General features: G+C 42.2%; 2 protein-coding genes across 3 annotated transcripts in view; one reads left to right on the forward strand and one right to left on the reverse strand.

Moving 5' to 3' along the window:
* Positions 1-3,183: 3,183 nt before the first annotated feature.
* On the reverse strand, positions 3,184-10,528 carry LOC111949905 (short stature homeobox protein 2). 2 transcript variants are annotated; one of them, XM_023967241.2, is made up of 5 exons: positions 9,855-10,528; positions 8,262-8,470; positions 5,838-5,895; positions 5,252-5,361; positions 3,184-4,724 (listed from the first exon to the last, which is right to left on the reverse strand). In XM_023967241.2, exons 1-5 carry the CDS (start codon positions 10,099-10,101, stop codon positions 4,431-4,433), a joined length of 918 nt encoding a protein of 305 aa, XP_023823009.1. In that variant the 5' UTR covers positions 10,102-10,528; the 3' UTR covers positions 3,184-4,430. The 2 variants fall into 2 exon arrangements, with proteins under 2 accessions (XP_023823009.1, XP_023823010.1); XM_023967242.2 differs by having other exon boundaries at positions 5,252-5,340; positions 9,855-10,524.
* Positions 10,529-13,201: 2,673 nt separating this feature from the next.
* LOC139022631 (negative elongation factor E-like) overlaps positions 13,202-23,533 on the forward strand; it is a 33,922-nt gene continuing 23,590 nt past the window's right edge. The window contains exons 1-3 of the mRNA XM_070433955.1: positions 13,202-13,284; positions 14,229-14,412; positions 22,579-22,684. Of these exons, the coding sequence (XP_070290056.1) occupies positions 22,630-22,684 (55 nt within the window). The 5' untranslated portion in view covers positions 13,202-13,284; positions 14,229-14,412; positions 22,579-22,629. The remainder of the gene's footprint in view (positions 13,285-14,228; positions 14,413-22,578; positions 22,685-23,533) is intronic.

Genomic DNA, 23,533 nt, shown 5'->3' on the forward strand with positions numbered 1-23,533 from the left:
AATGCCCAAGCAAAACCAAAACCTACTTGAAGGTAACAGCGCTGACTGTTGCCCCTAGTGGCCGGTTTCCACGTCATCTCCCGACGTCCTCAGACATGGATGAACGTCTAATACTGACTTGTATCACGGATGACCTGGCTGCTATCTCAGTGGTGAAAACTAATTTTTAATATTGTTTGGTTTTAACCCTATCCCAAACCTTAACCCTTTCCTTAACTAGCATGCCAGTAGATACCCATAGACTTCCAGTCATTACACTAACAATATAGTTAGCATTCCCATGCAAAACGACCTCTTAACTTCCTTGATACTGGACACAGAGACATAAACATGGTATCCACAAATTCATAAAGGGCCTCATTACCAAAATCCAGAAGTATGCCTTTAATGTTTTAACCCTATGCAAAACCTTAACCCTTAACCTTGTAAATTTGACATTTGTAACAACTTTGACATTTGACTTTTGGAGAAAAGGTATAATACTGAGCATGAGGGGGCAACCCAGGGTGTCAAAAACAATTTGAAATGTAATGTTTGGAGCAACTTCAAAATTTGACGTTTGTAGAAACGTGGCTAAACGTCTAATTCTGCAGTGAGACTGTGAGAGCTCGTTGATATCTGACACACCCACTACCAGTCACTAAATACCCACTACCCAATACCATTAGGGGTGGCAGGTAACCTAGCGGTTAGAGCGTTAGGCCAGTAACTCACTGGTAACTCACCAGTAACTCTGGTTTGAAAACCTGAGCYGACAAGGTGGGTAATCTGTAGATGTGTCCTTGAGCAAGACACTTTATCCTAATTTGCTCAGGGGTGCCGTACTACTATGGCTGACCCTGTAAAACAACACATTCCACTGCACCTATCTGCTGTCTGTGACAATAAAACTACTTTTGTTTTCGTACCAAAATAAACAAGCTTCTGATTAAACAAACTGACACCACTGTGAGCAAAGAAAATGTTACACGAGGGCTCATTTGATAAAGTACCCAAGTGCCTTTGCACAGGAAATGATACTGCAATGTAATTGTCTGCAGCATGATTATAGAGAGGTAAATTTAGCAACAGGTCACGAACAGTTGATATGAAGGATTCTTTGCTGAGGAACCAACCGGGTGGTATGGGCGGCGTCACAAATAGCACCCTGTTCCCTATATAGTGCACTACTTTTGACCAATTCCCTTGGCACCCTATTCCCTAGTGCACTACTTTTAACCAAAGCCCTGGAGCTATAGTAGTGCACAATATAAGGAATAGGTGCCATTTGAGATGTAAGCATGGCGTGACTAATATGGGCTGGGGTTGTGTCTTTGCCGGGCGGGGGGGGGCTTATTAGATGTCTGGTGTTGGTGCTGTGTTTTCTGGTGTCTTTTCATGCTCCAAGGACTCTTGAGTCTTGATTACACTGCTGCTGCTGTACTAGAGAGAGAGCCTGAGAAGTATAGGAGGAGGGCAGGGAGGGAGGGAGGGAGGGAGGGAGGGGTAGAAAAGAGGAAGACAGACAGTGGGGAGGGGTGTCTGGCTCCCCGGTGGCGGTGTGGGACCTGTGTCTTGAGAGTGTGTGGAAAGGAGGGTGAGAGTCGTTGTTCGCCCCATGGCTAATCTAGAAAAGCACTTGTGTGTCCCCGTCTCGTTGTCTCCTCGGACCCTCTCAGGCCCTCCACCTCAAAACTGATATGGATGCCTGGAGAGAGGGAGCAACAGGCTGCATGCAAACCATGGTGACCCCCAACATAGCAGTAATAACAGAAATAGCCTCTAGAAACATAGAAATATCAACTAAAAACAGCGTCACTCTTAAACGACCCGTTTCTATCCCAGCACATGCAAGTCATTAGAATGGTCATGTCTAACTGACTTAAAAACGGCCTAAAGTAGCAGGAACCTGGAATGGGAATGGCCCCTACTTATTTACATGAGGGCAAGTGCGCGCGCCTCCATTAGCAGGCCCGGTTTCGTTCTCTCCTCCACTACTGGTAAGGGGAGTGATCAATAATTCAATAGTTTTGGCGTCTGAATCCAACCCAAACGGCAAGATACACAAGCACTCTAGAGTCTAGTGCATCTGTGAGAGCGGTATTAATTAATAGCAAAAGACATTGTGTTTGGTATGGAAATATCGGCTGGTAATGTGATCCGCATTGCTCTAAAATCGGCTCTCGTGTCAGGTGTTTATTAAATCCTCAGTAATGGCCGGTTAAGATGTCCGGAAACAAGTCAGGCCAATTTGCTCTGGAAGTCAAGGGGTGCATGACGCGCAGTCTCAATGAACCATATTAAACTGTGTAGAAATGTCCAATCTGTCTGTACAAGTGTTTGGAATTAAAAACGAAACGAATTCATCTGAGCGTCATGCCAAACAGTGGCCCAATAGACAATAATGATTTTGGTCACCATAAAACAATTCTAACATGGATATTTCAATGGTAGCCTAATTCAAGAACAAGGAATCTATTTCAAATGTAGCCTATGGTATATTTTTTAAAGCATCTGGAATAAAGCAATTATTGGAAATGTAAAGATGTGTGTAAAAACGAGCTGGCCTACATAAGCGACAACTGTAAGGCTAGACCAGTGAAAAGTTCCTCAAACATCATAACAGCTAAATGACCACACACCGGCATTACACACCATCAAACAGTCTTCGTGTCTTTTCGGGATTTTTCCGTATATTCAATGGACGTTTAATATTCTATAAGCCTTTACTATCGTCTTCAATGCGATATTTGACACCTTTTCCACAGAGCTCTGAAATATAACAAAAACATTTTGAATAATGTACTGGTTTGGAAAGGTTAGGGACTATGACAAAGATGTCCATGATCCTGAGAAAAAAATAACACGTGGGTAAACGGGCCTGGCACAACTGGATCAAATATATCTAAACATTAATCATTTATGTAGCCTTCCATAAGTCTGTATAGGCAAGGCCTACAACCTGAATACAATCARTGGTAGTAGCAGAAGCTGTATAAGTAGTAGACTAAATAATAATAATGCATCTTAGCCCATTATAATAATTGTAATAATACCCTTAGTGCAAAAATAATATGGAATAATAATACAGCAATAATAATATGAAATTAATATATTTTTTAACAAGTTTATCCGTCGAAGCTAGGCTACACCCCACACAAGAGACACATTTGAATGAAAAAGGAATGTAAACAGAGGCTATCATAAAAAGAAACTTCAGTTGATTTATTCTATGAACCGAAAACATGTTGTTCGGTGAGTTCACGTTTCACATAAGTGATGAAAAAAGTATAAGAATTTCTATTATATTTTTTGAAATCCGTGCCTCAGGTAGGGCTACGTTCACTTTCACTGTTATAAAAACATCAACATTAAATAGCCTACAGAATGCATATGATTTTTACACACGGAAGGACAGTAAAATAGAAAACAAAAATGCTCTCACAATGCACTCATAAGCCACAAAATAACCAAAAATAATGCATGTTTCTTGTGTATTAACATATTTTACATGTGCTCCGTACCGTCTCACATATAGCCTACTGCAATTATTGTCCAAATATTTGTTGTTCTTAAAATGTGACATTATATATTGCGCTTTCAGTAGGTCGAATCACTCGCAAATGCACTATATTGCATTGTATAAAACTTCATAGACTAACGGAAGTTCACCATTCACAAAATAATGTAACATTTTCGGGCAAATGTCTGAATTCCACACATCCCGACATGTCTAGAAGCCACGAGGTCCAAATACTGTGACATTGAAGTGAGAGCTTCATCAGGTCCTCGGAGTGTCTGTCTGTCTGTCTGTCTGCTGTCCACGGGGGGAGAGCACGAGAGTGAAATGGAACCGACTCAAATTACGTCATCTGTGAGGAAAGAAATGCATGCATGGAGTTTTCATTTGGACAAGAAAAAGAACAGAAAAAACCTGTCACATAAGTGTCCTTGTTTGTTGTTGTCTCTATTCGTTCACGCACATCCTGTTTCCTTTACAGAGAACATGTTTTGAAATATAACGAGGCCAGCCTCTATACTTTCAAAAGGAAATAGCATAGCCTAATAATGAAAAACAACGCAGAATAGTTCTCCTTGTTTCACAAAGAATCGAACGTCCCAGCGGCATCGTTCCCCTTGGAAATCTTGCTCGTTGACACCTCCACCCTAGTTTCACGTTGGTGCAGTTACCACGTGGCATTTGTGAAGATGTAGCCTACATCAACTCCCGCCCTTTATTATCGATTTCACAGTCTGTCTTTGTTTTATCTCATAAATAGCCTATTTTCTATAGTTATACATGATGTCCTTCATTTAAAAAAAAAAAAAACATATATGTCCTTGCTTTCACTTTGTAAGCATTTTTTGTTTTGATGCCTCTGCGTTGTTGATGACTCTCAGTCAATAATGTAGGCCTTTTAGACGCCATATACGCCTTGTTGCACGCCTAGTCACAGTCCCAGAGCTGCCGCGTGTTTTTTGGCCTTGAGTCTCAGATCTGCAATACTAGAGTTTTTGTTGGTGTTTTTGGCGGCAGCAGCTGCGGCCACAACCGAGGCAGCAGAGGCGGATTCAGCCGCGAGCGTTGCCAAAGGCAAACCAAATGGCGGGCCCGGAAACATCATGTAAGGAGCGTGCGCTGCCAGGTGAGAGTGCAGGTGATGGTGCGCGTGGGCCACCGCGCTGTCCAACTGCAGTTGCGCCTGGACCTGAAAGGAGAAGGGCGGCACGTTGCAATGACTATCCTACGGACGCACGGATGGGGAAGAGAGGGGAGAAACATATTAGCTAACTTGTGGAAGGTTGTCTTGTATTAATTTCATAAAGTATTCATTGGGTCCAATTCCATTTCAATTACACGATCCAATGATATGAATATGAAAATGGCATTTTCAATTCATTTTTCAAGTCCTTTTCAGATGGAATTGAGATGGAATTGAATCCAACCGATATAAAATGGATATAAAAAGCCGATATAAAACACATTATATCAATTGAATCAAAAGTCTGTATCACAACTTGAGAACACAATTTAAGAATCTCTAAGGACTGGGGGATTTTCTATTAATATGTGGCATAGGCTACAATGGGTATTCACTTACTTGAGGGTCTGATAACAAGCCTAAAGGCCTCATAGGATTATCTGAATAAGATTTTTGTAACCCCCTATTATTGGAACACTGTTGTCCCATACCACTTGGACAAGGCCTGTGCCAAGACAGCAGTCTGGTGATTGGTTTAGTCAAAGACTGCACGCTTCAAAGTAACTTGCCTGTTGGAATGGCATCCGTAAGGCCCCCACGTTGACATATGGCGCTACGCGACAACCTTCAAACTGACTCGCGGCTCCAATGAGAACTCCTGGAAGAAAAGATAGGACATCTGTATGGGAAATAGTCTTCAGATTATAATTGAGGCAAATATTTATACTCTGGAAACAACAAACAATTCCATTATCCAAAATAATGGAGTGCAAATAGCACATCAGGATACAGATTCAGGGAGCCTACTGCCATTCAAACGCTATCGATTTTTTGCATATATAGCCTATAGCAAGACTCTCCAACCCTGTTCCTGGAGAGCTACCTGGAGAGCTACCTGATTCAGTTGATCAACCAGATAATTATTAGAATCATGTGCGCTAGATTAGGGTTGGAGTGAAAACCTACAGGACGGTAGCTCTCCAGGAACAGGGTTGGAAAGCATTTGTTGTTGTGCATTTGATGCATTTCAATTTGTAGGCACCCTTGATGCTTATGGTTTTCAAATATGTTATTGTATCCCTTTCCAAATGTAAACCATTATTATCACGACGCGTAAAATAGGATATTGCAGATGGACAAAGAATAAAAACGCACCTTTGTGTAACTGATTCTCCTGCTTTCTGCATTTGGCCCTCCGGTTCTGAAACCAAACCTGCGGGGAGAGAAATTAATTAGTGACCGTGATTGGCAGCTGCTTGTGAGGGCATGTGTAATTCCGCTCAAAATGACAACAACCGCAGAAAAACAATATCCCAAAGGAGCCCTGAAATATTAATGCGCGCGCTTAACACCAGATTTTAATTATTACATTTACAAGGGGGCTGGCTAAATACAACGTAAGAATGTAGACCACAACGAAAAGGGGGAATGTTATTATCATATTATAGCTGTGTAAACACACTTGTTTGACATTTGCAGGCTATATTTGATCATAATAAGTTACCTTCTCAGCGCTGGTTTCATCTTTCTATAGATTAGCGTCCCAGAAGAACCGAATTGCTTCTCTGATATCGGATAGCATTAAGTGATTACGGCTTTGGACATCTGAGCAACGTGATCTGAGAAAAGCTCTCTCTCATTAATGGCTGGTGAAATTAATTACCTTAATCTGCAGGAAAATCTATGCTACTGAAGCATTTAAATGCTTTACAGTTTCGTTTAATTACTGCCATAACACGCCCTACACAAAGCTCTTTCTGAGGATAGCTATTTTCTTTTATGTCTGTTCCTTAAAAGCATAATGTTCCGAGGAGTAGGCTATCTTGGAACGGAGATAACGCGTCTCATTACTATGATAATCTACTTTGAAACCCCTACAAAGCTGTGGATAAATTAACCCACAACACAGTTTACCAATTCTCCTGCACAGAGCGCACTATGGACAGAATGGAAATTATATTGATAAGTCTATCAATATGTCGTAAGCGCCCAACCTCATATTTTGACCACGTAGCCGTGTCAACAATGCAATGTAACGCACATCTCGTGTCTTATTGATTTTATTATAAATCTTTACGTAGACTGAAAACAGAAGCAAATAGCCCACCACGAAGTAAGCAAAGACGTTGCTACTTTAAAACAAAAATAAATTGGCCTTTGTGCTGGAAATTGTCCTTTCATCCCTGCATGCAACTGTGGCTAGAAAAGGGCCCCATAAATTGCATGGTCGTTTACATCATGTACTGAAAATAGAAAGAGCAGCAGATCTTGATTTGGGAAGAAAATAATACATAATTTATGTAAATCCTCGAGCTGTGCTCCTTGCACTCGCCTTGCTTGTGACACAATACGCCTTGGTAAAATTCCAACTCTCACCGGGAGACGTTGCAAAAAGCGCTTGCTTTAACTTTTTTKGGGGGAGGAGGTCCTTTTGGCTCGTTTTATGATATTTTAGAAAGAACCGACATATTCAGCGAATAAATACTCGCTCCGTCGTCTCCCTGGGCCGAGGCATAAGGGATGAAAGAGGCTGAAATAAGATATTATGGGGTTTGATAAATCAGATCAGAACCGATGTCTATGTTCATTGTCATTGCTCGGCTCAGTCACTCTTCTCCGGTTACACAGAGACTGAAGTCCCCCCCTCTCCGAAACGGCTTATTGGGTTTCAGTAGTACAGATGGTCTTTCCCGGTAGAAAAAATACAAGACAGATGTATCTCGTGCGAGCAACATATAGGTTACTAATAAAGTGAGGACAAATATTGTGTTTGTTTTCTACAGGATTTTGAATGTCTGATTTAAAATTAAATTAATCGTATAATAATATTTTTTAACAAAATTGTCATCTGAAACTTGGCACAATGTGGAGTGCACAATAGGCCTATCTATATGACAAGATTCTAGGCCTTAATTGAGATACACTGTACAGCGTTATTATTTTTGACATGGAATAACTCTCTCTTTCTTTCTTTATTCTCACTCTTTATTTCTTTATTCTCTCTCTCTCGCTCACACACGCGCACACACGCACACAGTTCACGCCAGCACACACACACACACACACACACAACACACACACACACACACACACACACACACACACACAACACCCACACACACACACACACACACACACAACACACACACACACACACACACACACACACACACACACACACACACACACAGACAGAGAGAGCAACACACAGATATTCCGAAAATTAGATTTCATCCATTTTAACATTTTAGTTTTAGTTTTTTTGATAGCCTAATACATCAATGATAAAATGTTGATCAATTGCTTATAGTGTCACTTTTTAGAATGGTGCTCTGCCCCCCCCCAAAAGCCCAAAAGCATGTAAATAAACCCCATTCTCTAGAGACCGGTAGTGGTACATGGTTTCCCTCTGTGCGTAAAGTAGTCGAGAACATGAGGACAACTGTTCCTCTCTAGACGTAAGACAGGCAGCATACATAACATCATCGGGTTCTCTTTTGTCAAATATTCCCAATATGAGCAACACACGACATCTTTACACATAGACAACAAACCTAAAGAAGATAGAGAGCCCCTTACTTGTACTCGAGCCTCGGACAGCCCTAGCCGCTGGCTCAGCTCCTCGCGCATGAAGGCATCTGGATAGTGGGTCTCATCGAATAGCCGCTCGAGCTCGTTCAATTGCTCCAGTGTAAAGTTAGTCCGACTTCTCCTCTGCTTGATTTTAGTCTGTGCCTCGTCCTCCATTTGCTTTGTGTCCTCTTTTCTCTCTTTCATGTGCGTGGTACCTACAGAGAAGGGTAGTAGCAAATGAATGAGGGTGAGTAAAAAGGCCTCAGCTATACAAGGGTAGAGGAGGAGGCATCACACAACGACCTTCCTAAAGCGAACATGTGGATCCATCCTCCCAAGCATTACACCAATATCAGCTTCGGATGTTCTGTAGTCCTACAGAAAGCTCTTCAATTGTTAACTCGTTATAAATATGCATTGAGGTGCTCACTGTTGGATGTCCTATCGCTTATCATAGCTCGTGTTTTCCTGTTTAGGATATTGGACCAGCAGCTCGGTTTATATTTTTCATGATGTCACTACAATTGTATTGTAATGGCTATGATATGATTTTTTACTAAGGTATAGGCCTACCCGTTGTGCAAGTGTGGGATTTATCTAATTGTATCTGCCCAACGTCATTCTCCACGGTTGTATAAAGTGAAACGACTGATTAACATTTGAAGACGTAAAAGATGACCATCCCAGCTAACACAACATAAGGTTATTTGTTTGATCTAGGCCAATGCAATTAGTGATCAATATAATAGTCAATATAGCGAAAATACCTATTCAAATTATTATTATTATTATTATGATTAGGATGTATAATTACTGATGACATAATCAAATTAAATGATTAGAGAACATGTATGAAAAACATAAACACAGATTAATATGAATCATTTCTGCTAGGCCTGTTGATTTTTGTGTTATTGGCTCATTTAAAATAGCCATCTTTTCCCCCAGCCTTTTTGTCTTTATGCGGTTGATGAATATCTCAACACAACACATTGTTTCTTGTTACTGAAATTGCATCGCGCTTCAGATGGGGTTACACAGTGACCAGCCATGATAATTATTACATTCCAAAATAAATGCGTTGATCTTTTAAAAGCATGCTATACCATTTCTCTTCAGACAGAAAAGCACTTAACCGGATAGGCCTACCTAATTCAATTGTGGGCCTGCTATTACACTCAACATTGCATTACACAGCCACTACACATTATGACAACAACTAGGCTATAAACGTAAGCTTACTTTTAGTGTCCATCACAGTCACATTAAGGTAAACGTGTAATTGGGAACAATTCAAAATACAAAAGAGTGCTAAAACATGCACGTAGGCATATAAACGTATACCAACTTATAGAAGAAGCAACACCTTCATTCGTTTTTTCCCAGCGATATACACAAAAGCATGCAAGGTTATTTTCTTTGACTAGGCCGGTGACATGTTTGTCAAAGTTATTATTGTTTTAGCGCACGGGGTATTCCCAAAGTATGAACGTTAGAGCATAATTCAAAAACATTTTACTTTGTTTAACCTCAAAGCAGTTACATTATAGTACATCGCATAAGAAAACCGTATGAACGCATAGCAGTAGGCTAGTTTACCATCGATCAGTTTCGGGCTTCCCACATCCCTGGTTCTCTCTGGCCCCAGCATGTCCGGTTCCCTGCCTGGCGATCGCGCGTCTACCCGAGCGATATCGTTCATTTCCTCGCGATTCGGTTCGCTGGCGAGACCCTCCCTGGCTCGCGCGGATCCGGTCTCCAGCACCTCCCTGTACGTGATCACCTCCTTCTTTTCCTTCACTTTCTGATCAAAAGACTTAGACACAAACGCGGTAAGTTCTTCCATCACTGCTCCAAAAAATCTCCCCGTCTTGGTCTCTCGCTCTCTCGTTCTCTCTCTCGCTCAGTTCCACAACAGTTTAAGACATCAAGAGTGTTTATTTCAGTCGACCTAAATGCAGGGTGATGTTGTTGCCAACTCGTGTATCTCGTGCTGCAGCTAAATGTATACGATCTCGGCCAATTCTTCTTGCTGCGAAGTTCCAACCTGCTGGTGATCCGCTATTGAAGTCACAGTATTTATACTTTGCAACGCCTGCCCCTTGATCTGTGCAAATTACCTCCCCTCAGGATGCCGGGATGAGCCCCTTCCCTTCGCCTGTACTGACAGCATCGAAAAACAGATTAGCAGCCCTTCAGATTTCACATCATTCTTACGAGGTTGCTATTGGCCATTAATCCAAGATTGACAAGAAGGACTAATTAATTTAATTAAGCGTGGATTCGTTGCTATTGTCCTGCATTAGTTTTTTAAACACCAGGGAGATGGGCAGGATTTCTGCAGGGGTGTGGCTAAAACTGAAAATGACAAGCTCGTGCGGGGAGCACATAACGGAGCTTCCTCCAAATCTCTGTGATCTGGGAAAAAAAGAGACAGCGACAGTGGTACGGAGAGAGGAAGGTAAAGAGAGGACCAACTGGGGTGCTACGATAACGCGTTTGAACAATGTTTTCTGCTCCAATAACAGCAAATAAACACATAGTTGAAGCAATAACAGATAAACTRTTCTGCATGTTGATAGTTTGTATATGTTACTTGTTAGTCATTTTTAGTGTGCAATTTGCCATGATAAGAAAAATAATTTGATAAGGAGCTATCCTATAAATAATAATCACAATAATAATAATAATAACAATAGTAATAATAATAATGATAATAATAATGCAAATGATAAAAGTAATACATATTTCTCCCATGATTTGGAAGATAGCATAATTCATTATTCGATTTTGATTTTGTTTTTTACAAGCCTGTTTGTAATTGAGGCTAAGAATGGCCAGATAATTATGATCAATAGATTTTGTTCTTCAAATGTCTTCAGATGACAACTGAAATGATAAAACTGATCTCACATTTTTGTCTTAATTTATTAGATAATATATTTACATTTTAAATCAGCAATTATATTAATCTGAAGTCATTAGGGAAACTATATTGGTTAATATCAAATCTCGATAGACTTTCTCACGCCATTAGAATGTTAAACAGCAACTAAACGTTTAATTAAAGCTTTTCATGTGATGCGTTGCCATTGGGCGTGTTAATTATGGTTTCTTAAGTTGACTGCCTATTGAAATTATTGCATATTTGCAAAATAAATAAACAATGGTTCATTTACGGTGAAGGTTACTGGATGCCGTGGGGACAAAGCAATTAAGTGAACTGAAAAAGGCTAAATATAAGCCGGAATGGGATGGGATACAGCTGTATGATAGGYTATCACTTGTAAATTTGATGCAAAATGAAGCGCGTTTATTGATAATCTATATAAAATATTTTTTCCACACACAGGCTCGAACAATTCCCCTTATTAAAAATTWATGATGTCTCCGCTCTTGAACCTTAGGCATTAATTATTTTTCTGCGGCCTCTGAAAGCAGCACAAATTATAGGCTGCTATTAGGCTAGAKAATTGAAGTTAATCTGCAACCTGCTATTTATATCAAAATAAGTACAAAGACCTACACACTTTAGTAGATTAAGTTCTATCAATTGCAAAGATAAACATGTTCGATCCATTTCAACGTGGGATGTCGTAAAGGTTAGGCTACTAATAGAACACCATTTCCAAGAAGTGAATAAAAAGTTAGCATTCCGCATAGGTAAGCTATCATTGAAACATCTCAGAGTTAAAGTTTTAACATAGGAAAACCGAGAGACAAGACAACTATTGGCTATCGGACATTTATTTAGACTAGGCCTATGGTATTTTAGGAGTTTATATGCTATATAAACCTGTATTCACTCTAATAGGCCTAAATGGATAATCAACCCCAAGAAATGATATGCTCCCTTTTGTGTGGGTATGTGGGTATGTGTGCCTTTGTGTGTGTGTGTTGCGCGCGTGAAGACAAAACCTGTGGACCAAAGAGCAACATTTCTAGTCAATTCATTCTAGCACAATACATGTTAGGCTTAAATTATTCCTAAACCTATCAAATTATTATTATTMATTCAAAGTAGGCCTAATGTGAGCAAATGCATGGGGTGCACAAACGAATGTTCTTCAAGCAACCCCAAATGCTTTCTTTCACTCGTTTATTTAAGAGGTAGTCTATTTGGAAAGAATCCTTTATAAAAAGTGGGTAATAAGACGAAACTTGGAATAGTCTGACATCATTGACATGGCTTTCATATCGTACAATTTTAATGCAATGCGACAATCTTAACCATAAAGCAAGACAAAAAAACAAAGAAATGGTACTTTGCTTTAGCCTATCTGCTCTATAATGGACTTCAAGTCCTAATGCGTCAAGTTGCGTGGAATCTGATTAGCCTAGAAATACTTCAGTGCCGAATCAGAGTGAGAGTGTGGGCGATATTCCTTTGAAATATGCCTAATGATAATTTATATTCTATGTGAGACGCTAAATATGTGATTGGACTGTGATATGTGGTTGTCCCACCAAACTATCTTAAAATGAATGCACTAACTGTAATTCGCTCTGGATAAGAGCGTCTGCTAAATGATTAAAATGTAGACTAAATGTAAAAACGTAATCTTGATTGCAGGTCTAATAGGTCTACAAGTCTACATTTTCCTCAAATTACATGAGCAGTAAGATTTGTAATTATAACCAATTAGGAGATTATTCAGCATTCACAGTTTATTTTGCGCTCATAATATCTCAAAATAAAAAATGCCCGTTTTATTATAGGCCTACAACTTCAGGCTACTGTTTCCCATAGCCTAGGCTATAGACGATATAACGTAACAAAAGTTATGCAACTTCACGAAATGTAGGCTAAACATACACAACTGTAAAATATGACAAGAGTAGCAGAGATCATTGATTGAGAGATATACAAACGATAGCTCTGTTGTAGATTCTCTTGCCTGCACGTTTCATCCGAACGTTCTTCAATCGATGTGCTCTTGATCCACTAGTGTAGTCTTTTGAGCAGTGCATGGTGGTGTATTTCGAGTGGTTTTCAAAGGAAGGAGGAATATTTGTCGCATGATACCTGGTATGAATTGTTGTTTTTTCCACCAATTTACAGTCACTGTATAAGTAATGTTTGAAATACATCAATGCTGGTAATAACGATGTAGCTATTTCCCGAGCACCAGAATAAGGGTGCGCGTAACACAAAAATGCCTATAGTCAGCTGTGCTTCGCTGCAAACTAAAGCTAACACGTTAGCTAGCATGCCAGCAGTCTTGAAATTGCAAATTCTGTCTGCATGCTATAACATGAAAATTAAAACTTCACACTATATTTTTAACACAGGCATAAACGGTAGCTATTTGAACAATTATTTGGGAATGCATAGCTATCCATTATGCTTGATAGCGTAAACTGTCGCTAGTTAGCGCCATGATAATGTAAGTTCATTGTTTACATTCTGTCCACGCGCTCTTAAGGCAGGTGGAGCCGAGTTGAAGTTAGCTAACTAGCTCCCTGACATACTGACTGCACAAGTATATTCAGAATAGAAAAGTTATTTTGCCAGCTATTTGTCAGTCTTGGAGGAAGGAAGGAATGGGGACATTAAACAATGTAGCCTCTCGCCACAGTACAGCTATTCATTGCAGGATTTACGCTGTCTCAACTCCACGATTTACGATGGAGTTGAGCAGCGACTAGTGTTGGCGGACTGGAACTTTTAAAACGACTGATTTGAGCACCCAAATAATAGCCTGCAATTACACAGAACAATGTCATGTGTAATTGCAGGCTATTCTTTGGGTGCTGAAATCAGTAGTTTATATAAAAAACTATTGAATGTGACATCGCAACTCCAGTCAGCCCGCACTAGTCGCCGCTCAACTCCATCGTAAATCGTTGAGTTTAATCGGCTAGATGTAGGCCTACTGTTTCGTCTGAGAAATCAATGAATAACTGTTTGATTAAATTAAATAAGACATGTCCTTTTTCCTGCTGTTATGATTTCTCCCTTCCGCCCTACAGACCCAGTGAAGTGAGGGATTATGGGACACCACTCCTCTGACAGCTAGGAGGACAGCGGTAGCAGGAGGAAGAAGAAGGAAAATCACAGAAGGCGCTCCTCTTCCTCCAGCTCCTCCGGCAGCCGGGTGACCAGCCGCAGAAAGAGGTCCAGCAGACGCTCCAGAGACAAAGACCGAGACATGAGGTAGGTCTATATAGAAATACTACAATATACAGAGACTTGTAGATGAGTTAACTACTATACTACACTGGCAAAGATAGGAGGCAGGCCTACAACGCAACGTCAGACAGAAAGGACAGACCTGCATGGTAGGTGTACTGTGTACAATACTAGAGGAACAGATATACTGTCTCCATCTAACAGAGGTGCATGAATAAAGGAGCAAACTGAATATGTAATGGATCATCAGCTGTAACGGGGGCTGGTCTAGTGGTAGTGCCACCATCCCCGCACCACATATGCCTGTGGAGGCGGCGGTTGGATCCCCCGTCCTGCCACTCACTTTGTCTCCTGTATCCCTCTCCTCTATCTCTCCATCTACATATCTAGCTAGTTATCCTGAATATGTTTACGAAACGTGCCTTAAAATATATATWAYWTTTTTTATTGAAAGACGGTGTCAATTGAATAGGATAATACTACTTTATAGAGCTACTACTTAGGGTGTCCAATCAAAAATGCATCTTTTGACCAATGGGTAACTCTGCAGTGCGTTAAAGAATATAGAGGGAAGATTGATATTGATTTTGACATGTAGTGTTTTCACATTTTAGTATACGCTTTTCATATTCATTCGAAATTAATGCAAGCGTATCTCTGTGAAATGTCTGGACAGGGCCTAAAATTAACACCCGCCACCTGCCAAATGCGGGTACATTTTGGTATTGGCGGGTAAGATGTCTATTTCACCAGCCACGTTGACGGGTGGTCAGGGCTCCACAGTGTGAGCATTTCACTCGCATTTGTGAATAAAAAGTATGATCACATTTATAGTAAAATGAATGCAGCAGTAGCTGTTTTCAAAGTGTTTCTGCCGTTTCGTTTCTTTGCTTGTAAATTAATCGTACAAGTCAAGAACGGCCTTCTAGCCGCGACCTGCTAGAGCATACCGGACTGTTAGCTGAAGAGTTCCATCAGACAATTTTTTGGGCTACTATACCTATTTTGCCAATTGGCCTGGACCCTTCTACTACATGGACCTCTGCTGATCCATCACAACTGGTCTGCCGACGTAACCGCATGAARGGGCTACAACAGACTTCTTCCGTTGCGACGTCCCTCTAAGGCCCTTCTGCTAGCCTGCTTTCCCCGGCCCGCTAGCTGTCTGAATCGCCGTGTCTCCAGCCCACCCAGCTACTCACTGGACCCAAAGATCACTCGGCTACCCATTCCTCTCCCTAATGTCAATATGCCTTGTCCATTGCTGTTTTGGTTAGTGATTATTGTCTTATTTCACTGTAGAGCCTCCAGCCCTACTCGATATGCCTCAGTTAACCCTCTTGTCCCACCTCCCACACACGCGGTGACCTCACCTGGTTTAATTTATGTTTTTGGAGACAATACCTCTCTCATCATCACTCAATGCCTAGGTTTACCTCCACTGTACTCACATCCTACCACACCTTTGTCTGTACATTATGCATTGAATCTATTCTACTGCGCCCAGAAACCTGCTCCCTTTACTCTCTGTTCTGAACGCACTAGACGACCAGTTCTTATAGCCTTTAGCCGTACCCTTATCCTACTCCTCCTCTGCACCTCTGGTGATGTAGAGGTTAATCCAGGCAATGCAGTGCCTAGCTCCACTCCCATTCCCCAGGCGCTCTCATTGGTGGACTTATGTAACCGTAAAAGCCTTGGTTTCATGCATGTTAACATTGGAAGCCTCCTCCCTAAGTTTGTTTTATTCACTGCTTTAGCACACTCTGCCAACCTGGATGTCCTAGTCGTGTCTGAATCCTGGCTTAGGAAGGCCACCAAAAACCATGACATTTCCATCCCTAACTATAACATTTTCCAACAAGATAGAACTGCCACAGGGGGCAGAGTTGCAATCTACTGCAGAGATAGCCTGCAGAATTCTGTCTTACTATCCAGGTCTGTTCACAAACAATTTGAGCTTCTACTTTTAAAATTCCACCTTTCCAGAAATAAGTCTCTCACCGTTGCCTCTTGCTATAGACCACCACCTGCCCGCAGCTGTGCCCTGGACACCATATGTGAATTGATTGCCCCCCGTCTATCTTCAGAGCTCATGCTGTTAGGTGACCTGAACTGGGACATGCTTAATTCTTATGGCTGCATCCCGCTACCGGGATCGATATGACAGCAGCCAGTGAAAGTGCAGGGCGCCAAATTCAAACAACAGAAATCTCATAATTAAAATTCCTCAAACATACCTGTGTCTTATATAATTTTAAAGGTAATCTTGTTAATCCCACCAAAGTGTCCGATTTCAAATATGCTTTTCAGCGAAAGCACTACAAACGATTGTTAGGTCACCACCAAACGACAATAAGCACAGCCATTTTTCCAGCGAAAGATAGCTTTCACAAAAAGCAGAAATAGAGATAAAATTAATCACTAACCTTTGATTATCTTCATCAGATGACACTCATAGGACTTCATGTTACACAATACATGCATGTTTTGTTTGATAAAGTTCATATTTATAACAAAAAATCTGAGTTTACATTGGCGCGTTACATTCAACTAGAGCCAAAAACATCAAGTGATTTTGCATAGCCACATCGTTTCAACAGAAATACTCATCATAAATGTAGATGATAATACAAGTTATAGACATGGAATTATAGATATACCTCTCCTTAATGCAACCGCTGTGTCAGATTTCAAAAAAACTTTACGGAAAAAGCAAATCATGCAATAATCTGAGATGGAGCTCAGAACAATAGCCAAATTAGCCGCCATGTTGGGGTCAACAGAAACCAAAAAATACATGATAAATGTATCCTTACCTTTGATGAACTTCATCAGAATGCAGTCCTAGGAATCCCAGGTCCGCAATAAATGCTTGATTTGTTCGATAATGTCCGTTATTTATGTCCAATTAGCTACTTTGGTTAGCGCGTTAGCGGTAAACAATTCCAAAGTCACAAAGCGCATCCACTATAACGTGACGAAATGTCCAAAAGTTCCGTAACAGTCAGTAGAAACATGTCAAACGATGTACTGAATCAATCCGTAGAATGTTGTTAACATACATCTTGAATAACGTTCCAACCGGAGAATTAGATTGACTTCAGAAGAGCGGTGGAACGGAGGTCCTCATGTGAAGGCGCGTGTTCAATGCGTGGTCACCTCATGGCAGTGATTACTAATTTCTGTCTTCTTCGGCCCCCCTTCACATTAGAGTCATCAGGCAAAGTTCTATTGACTGTTGACATCTAGTGGAAGCCGTAGGAAGTGAAAACTCATCATTATCTCGCTGTAATTTCAATGAGAGCTTGGTTGAAAATCTGCCACCTCAGAAACAATTCAAACAGGAAGTGGAACGTCTCAGGTTTTTGCCTGCCATATGAGTTCTGTTATACTCACAGACATAATTCAAACAGTTTTAGAAACCTCCGAGTGTTTTCTATCCAATACGAATAATAATATGCATATATTAGCAACTGGGACTGAGGTGCAGGCAGTTTACTATGGGCACCTCTGTGCACCTTTCATCCAAGCTACTCAATACTGCCCCTGCAGCCATAAGAAGTTAACACCCCGGCCATCCTACAATCTAAGCTTGATGCCCTCAATCTCACACAAATTATCATTGAACCTACCAGGTACAACCCCAAATCCGTAAACACAGGCACCCTCATAGATATCATCCTAACCTACCTGCCCTCCAAATACACCTCTGCTGTCTTCAACCAGGATCTCAGCGATCGCTGCCTCATTGCTTGCGTCCGTAATGGGTATGCGGTTAAACGGCCACCCCTCATCACTGTCAAACATTCCCTAAAACACTTCAGCGAGCAGGCCTTTCTAATCGACCTGGCCCGGGTATCCTGGAAGGATATTGACCTCATTCCGTCAGTAGAAGATGCCTGGTTATTCTTTAAAAGTGCTTTCCTCACAATCTTAAATAAGCATGCCCTATTCAAAAAATGTGGAACCAGGAACAGATATAGCCCGTGGTTTACTCCAGACCTGACTGCCCTTGACCAGCACAAAAACATCCTGTGGCGTACTGCATTAGCATCGAATAGCACCCGCGATATGCAACTTTTCAGGGAAGTTAGGAACCAATTTACACAGGCAGTTAGGAAAGCAAAGGCTAGCTTTTTCAAACATAAATTTGCATCCTGCAGCACAAACTCCAAAAAGTTTTGGGACACTGTAAAGTCCATGGAGAATAAGAGCACCTCCTCCCAGTTGCCCACTGCACTGAGGCTAGGAAACACTGTCACCACCGATAAATCCACGATAATTGAGAATTTCAATAAGCATTTTTCTATGGCTGGCCATGCTTTCCACCTGGCCACCCCTACCCTGGTAGCAGCCCTGCACCCCCCACAGCAACTTGCCCAAGCCTCCCTACAAATCAGCAGGACCAGACAATCTGGACCCTCTCTTTCTAAAATTATCAGCCGAAATTGTTGCAACCCCTATTACTAGCCTGTTCAACCTCTCTTTCGTATCGTCTGAGATCCCCAAAGATTGGAAAGCTGTCGCGGTCAGCCCCCTCTTCAAAGGGGGAGACACTCTAGACCCAAACTGCTACAGACCTATATCTATCCTACCCTGCCTTTCTAAGGTCTTCTAAAGCCAAGTTAACAAACAGATCACCGACCATTTCGAATCCCACCGTACCTTCTCCGCTATGCAGTCTGGTTTCCGAGCTGGTCATCGGTGCACCTCAGCCATGCTCTCCTAAACGATATCATAACCTCCATCAGTAAGAGACTATACTGTGCAGGTGTATTCATAGACCTGGCCAAGGCTTTCGACTCTGTCAATCACCACATGCCTCGACCAAGATCTCTTTTGGTCGAGGCATGGTTCACATCAGGAAATGCTTCTTGTGAATAGTAGACTCACATTTTGTGAGTGTTTTTTATAGGGCAAGGCAGCGCTAACCAACATCTCCAAACTCGTCTCATTGATTGGACTCCAGGTTAGCTGACCCCTGACTCCAATAAGCTTTTGGAGCCTAGGGGTTCAAATACTTTCCCCAACCTACACTGTGAATGTTTAAATGATGTATTCAATATAGACAATAAAAATACAATAATTTGTGTGTTATTAGTTTAAGCACACCAATTTATGCAGAAATCAAGGTACTTCCAAAGGGTTCACATACTTTTCCTTGCCACTGTATGTCAACAGAGCTTGGTGCTTATTATCGGATGTATTAGGTTATGAAATCCGACTGTTTGGATATAATGTTAATATGTTAGAGAAATACCCCACTGAACGATTCAGAACATGAATAATCATATTTGTCCTGATAAAATATATTTTATAACATAAGGAATTAATATTTCATCACCAAAGCCCATTTTCACCCACTGGGCAAAGTGGGTGGGCACCCTATAGTACTTCATTCATCAGTCTACTTCCACTGTCCTCCATCACTACACAGACAGCTAAAGGGAAGGGGAGGGAGATTCATAGAGGGGATGGTGGAGTAGAGGGATAGGGTTTTATGCTATTGTTGCTATAGAGCAGGGACGCCCAAATTGGGGTTTGCAGGCCAAACTTGGCCCTCAACAACATTCGGTTTGGTCTGCCAGGTACTGTATGTAATAAGCTGTTTGTGTGGTCAACCAGCCTTCTACGCTTCGTCATCAAGCCTATTAGTGGTGTAATTGAATGTAACAAGTAGTGGATGTGGTGTTGGTGAGTACAAAAGGGGGGGGGTAATTCTCATTTCATACAAGCGTATTTGTTTGTTCTCCTCGGCTCCGCTCCTTGATTATCTTGGACCTTTTTCAAAAGCAGACGAGGACTGAGGAGAGGACGCAAGGAGCCAAGCAATACCAATTGAGATTCTCCCAAAGATTGGCTGGAACAGAGGTTAGATGAGCAGCTGATACTAATGATATGTCCCTCACGTCATAGGACCAGAGGGAGGAACTTTACTAAATGATTTGATATTATGCTTATACCAATGGGGTGGTTGTTTATATGATTATGGACCTCGCATGACTGTAACTGTCGGGGTCGCTTTCTAGTTATGGAACAGGCTTGAATTTAAATGTGACTGCAAATATTGCGTTATGCACTAACTGCCCCAACACCCCGCTGTCCGTGCGAGTGGCTTGAAGGAGAGTCTTATTCATAGTGCGTTATTGAACATGCCCCCATCCTGCAATGTAACCACCTCTGTCCAAGCAAGACACAAATGAGTCAAAACATCTGACCTTTATGATACACTTTAAGTTGTCGTCACACTTTAATACACTTTAAGGAGTTCGTTAGCTTGGGTTCCTCAGCGTTGAAGACAAACTTGTTGGACATAGGCTATCACAACGAATACATATAATTACCAGTAGTAGATGTTACTGTCATCATTTAGGCCCACAGGCTTAAACATTTGTTTCTCCAGATTGTGTGTGTGTGTTTGTGAGAGAGAGAGAGAGCGAGAAAGTGTCTGTGAGTAAATGACCGCGGATGCTGTCTTTTAACAGAAGATACTGGACATAAACCCCCACCCAGCCTCCTACACACGCACGCGCACTCGACACTCCCCTCTGCAGTCGTTTAGACAAGGCCGGTTGATGGTAATTATTTATGAGCTTTGGTCAGGGTCCATTACGCGTGATGGGAAATCATTGGTGGTCTTGAGAGAATGGCTCGCTGATCTGGGGCCGGCTGGGTGGAGTGGGGAGGGGCTGGTTGTAGCCGTTTAAACCATTAGCCTTCAGTCTTCCCACTCATTCATTAGCTGCCTAGGAAGTGCTTCTGTCAAATGAAGGAGTTGGATATGGCCAAGGAATGGTTGAAAATAGATACCGGGTCAATGGATTAAGTTAGGCCTTCGTGTATGAGGCTACGTCTGCCTCTCCCTATGGGCCCTGGTCAAAAGTAGTGCGCTGTATAGGGAACAGGGTGCTATTTGGGACACACCCTACGTGTGTAAAGATAACCGCTATGCGAAGTCTCTAGTGAAGAGCGGCAAGTGTTCACTAGCTGTTCACCAGGCATTAAATAGCCCCCCCCCCACACTTCCCATTGAGTTGACACCGAACACACAGTCAGTGTTAGTGCACATGTCAACCCTGCTCCCAGGATTCACTTGGGTGGCTTCCGTCATGCCGGAGCGCACAGGCAGCCTCCCTCTCATGTGGCGTAGCGGCGTCTTTCTCTTTGTGCGAACCAGCCGTGTTTTGTGACATTATCTTCACACGCCTGTGTGTGTGTATATACACTGCAAGTTCAAATAACATGTCTTGTCCTGGACGTTTCTTCTGCCGAACGCGAGTCTGAAGTGCTTCTTCCTGAACTAACGCGCTTCTGTGATCCAACCAACCCGTCGAATAGTAATACAGTGCTCTTTCTCTCTCAGTAAGTAGTAACGCGTTTTGTTTTGATAGTTCAGCGTCTATTATTTGTTCAGTGTTTTTTTCTCCTCCCCTCTTATCTCGCTGGGCTCCCAATGGAGAGGGCCTGTTTTTTATTTTAGTAGTAAGCATATGTGAGTATTTGGCGAGGGAGAGAAACAAATAGAAAGAGAATAGTTAATCATGAATATTACTCAAACTGTTTCAGAGTCAGACAAGCCCCCCTCAAATGTACACACTCTCCCACCAACGATCGCTGCTTCGCACTATCAATCAGAGCGCCATTTGCGCAACGCCAGTGTTGACAAAACAGAATAGCGTTTGTTCCACACCGCTGTTCGGAAGCCCCAGCTGAGGAGCTCCGTGGCTGCAGCCCCTGCTGACTGCAGCCCCAGCTGAGGAGCTCCGTGGCTGCAGCCCCTGCTGACTGCAGCCCCGCTAAGGCTGCAGCAGCGTGTCTGTCAGCACCACTTTGGTCCAAAACCACCAAGATACGCGGTTAAAACAGCAAGGCTTGATGATTCGATGAACAGCCACTGGCACTTCTTGGGGGCTAGGTATGGAAAGTAAGAAGGGAATTATTTGATTGCTGAAATTAACAACACACCAAATTAGGATTGTGAGGGATATATTAAGTTATTTATGTATGAGCCGGGACTGGGAGACATGTCTTCTCTGTTACTCAGTCTAACGTGTTGTGGAAGACGGGTAAGAACACAGAGAATGAGAGAGGATCTACTGCTTGGGGAGGAAGTACAGGGGAGAGGGTGTGAAGAGCTGAGCCAGGGGGTTGAAATGTGGTGTGTGTGTGTGTGTCTGTGTGTGTCAGACGCAGGCGGCGGTCCAACAGCAGCTCGTCCCGCAGGAGGAGGGAGCGGAGATGGAGACCGAGGCAGGACCAACCGCTCCCATAGGACACGCAGCCGCACCCGCAGGTATGATGGGGACTGAGGTAGTGGGGATGGGGGGGACTTGCTGGGGGCTGGGTAGGGGGAAGAGAAGGGCTCAAGAGGGTTTACAGTGGAATTACTATAGTTTTGTGGGTATGAGGGTGGCCAGTAGCAGGTGCTGGCTATCAATAGGTGCCTGACTACCACACACACGCATGCACACATGCCATACTCTACTCTCTCCACCGTACGCATACCCTGTGTTTGTCCCTGATTTTTGGCTCAATTTCACAATGATCATGATTGGTTCCATCAACCACACTCTGTGAATGTTGCCATTTTGCTTGCCGTTTACAGCAAAACAGACTTGGTGTGCATTTGCATGCGTGCATGTGTGTGTGATAGTGTGTGTATGTGTGCCAGCCAAGCAGGCAGCACCAGCTCAGTGTGGTTTGTTTGCTGTGGTGGCAAAGGCCATTATCACGTGGCAGGCTGTCATTAAAGAGACTGTGACTCTCTCACTACTGTGACAGCTAATGACACACACAAACTCTGTCTGTCTGTCTCTCTCTGTCTGTCTCTGTCTGTCTGTCTGTCTGTCTGTCTGTCTGTCTGTCTGTCTGTCTGTCTGTCTGTCTGTCTGTCTTTGTTTCTGTGTCACTGTCATTGGTTGGCTGGGAGACACAATGGGGGAGGCTCTATGCATGGTTGTCCATGTCATTAACAACTCTGCTGTTTAAATCTGTTTTTATCATTTTTAATTGTGCACAAGTCCCCTTGTTTACTTGTTGTATGGCTACAGGGAAGAATTGACAAACCATTTTAGTCACAAAGGAGCGGTTTCATATCTTCATTAGGTTAGATGAGATGGCGGTGATTAAGGAAACTGGTGAC

Source organism: Salvelinus sp. IW2-2015, linkage group LG22, assembly GCF_002910315.2.
Source record: "Salvelinus sp. IW2-2015 linkage group LG22, ASM291031v2, whole genome shotgun sequence".
Taxonomy (NCBI): domain Eukaryota; kingdom Metazoa; phylum Chordata; class Actinopteri; order Salmoniformes; family Salmonidae; genus Salvelinus; species Salvelinus sp. IW2-2015.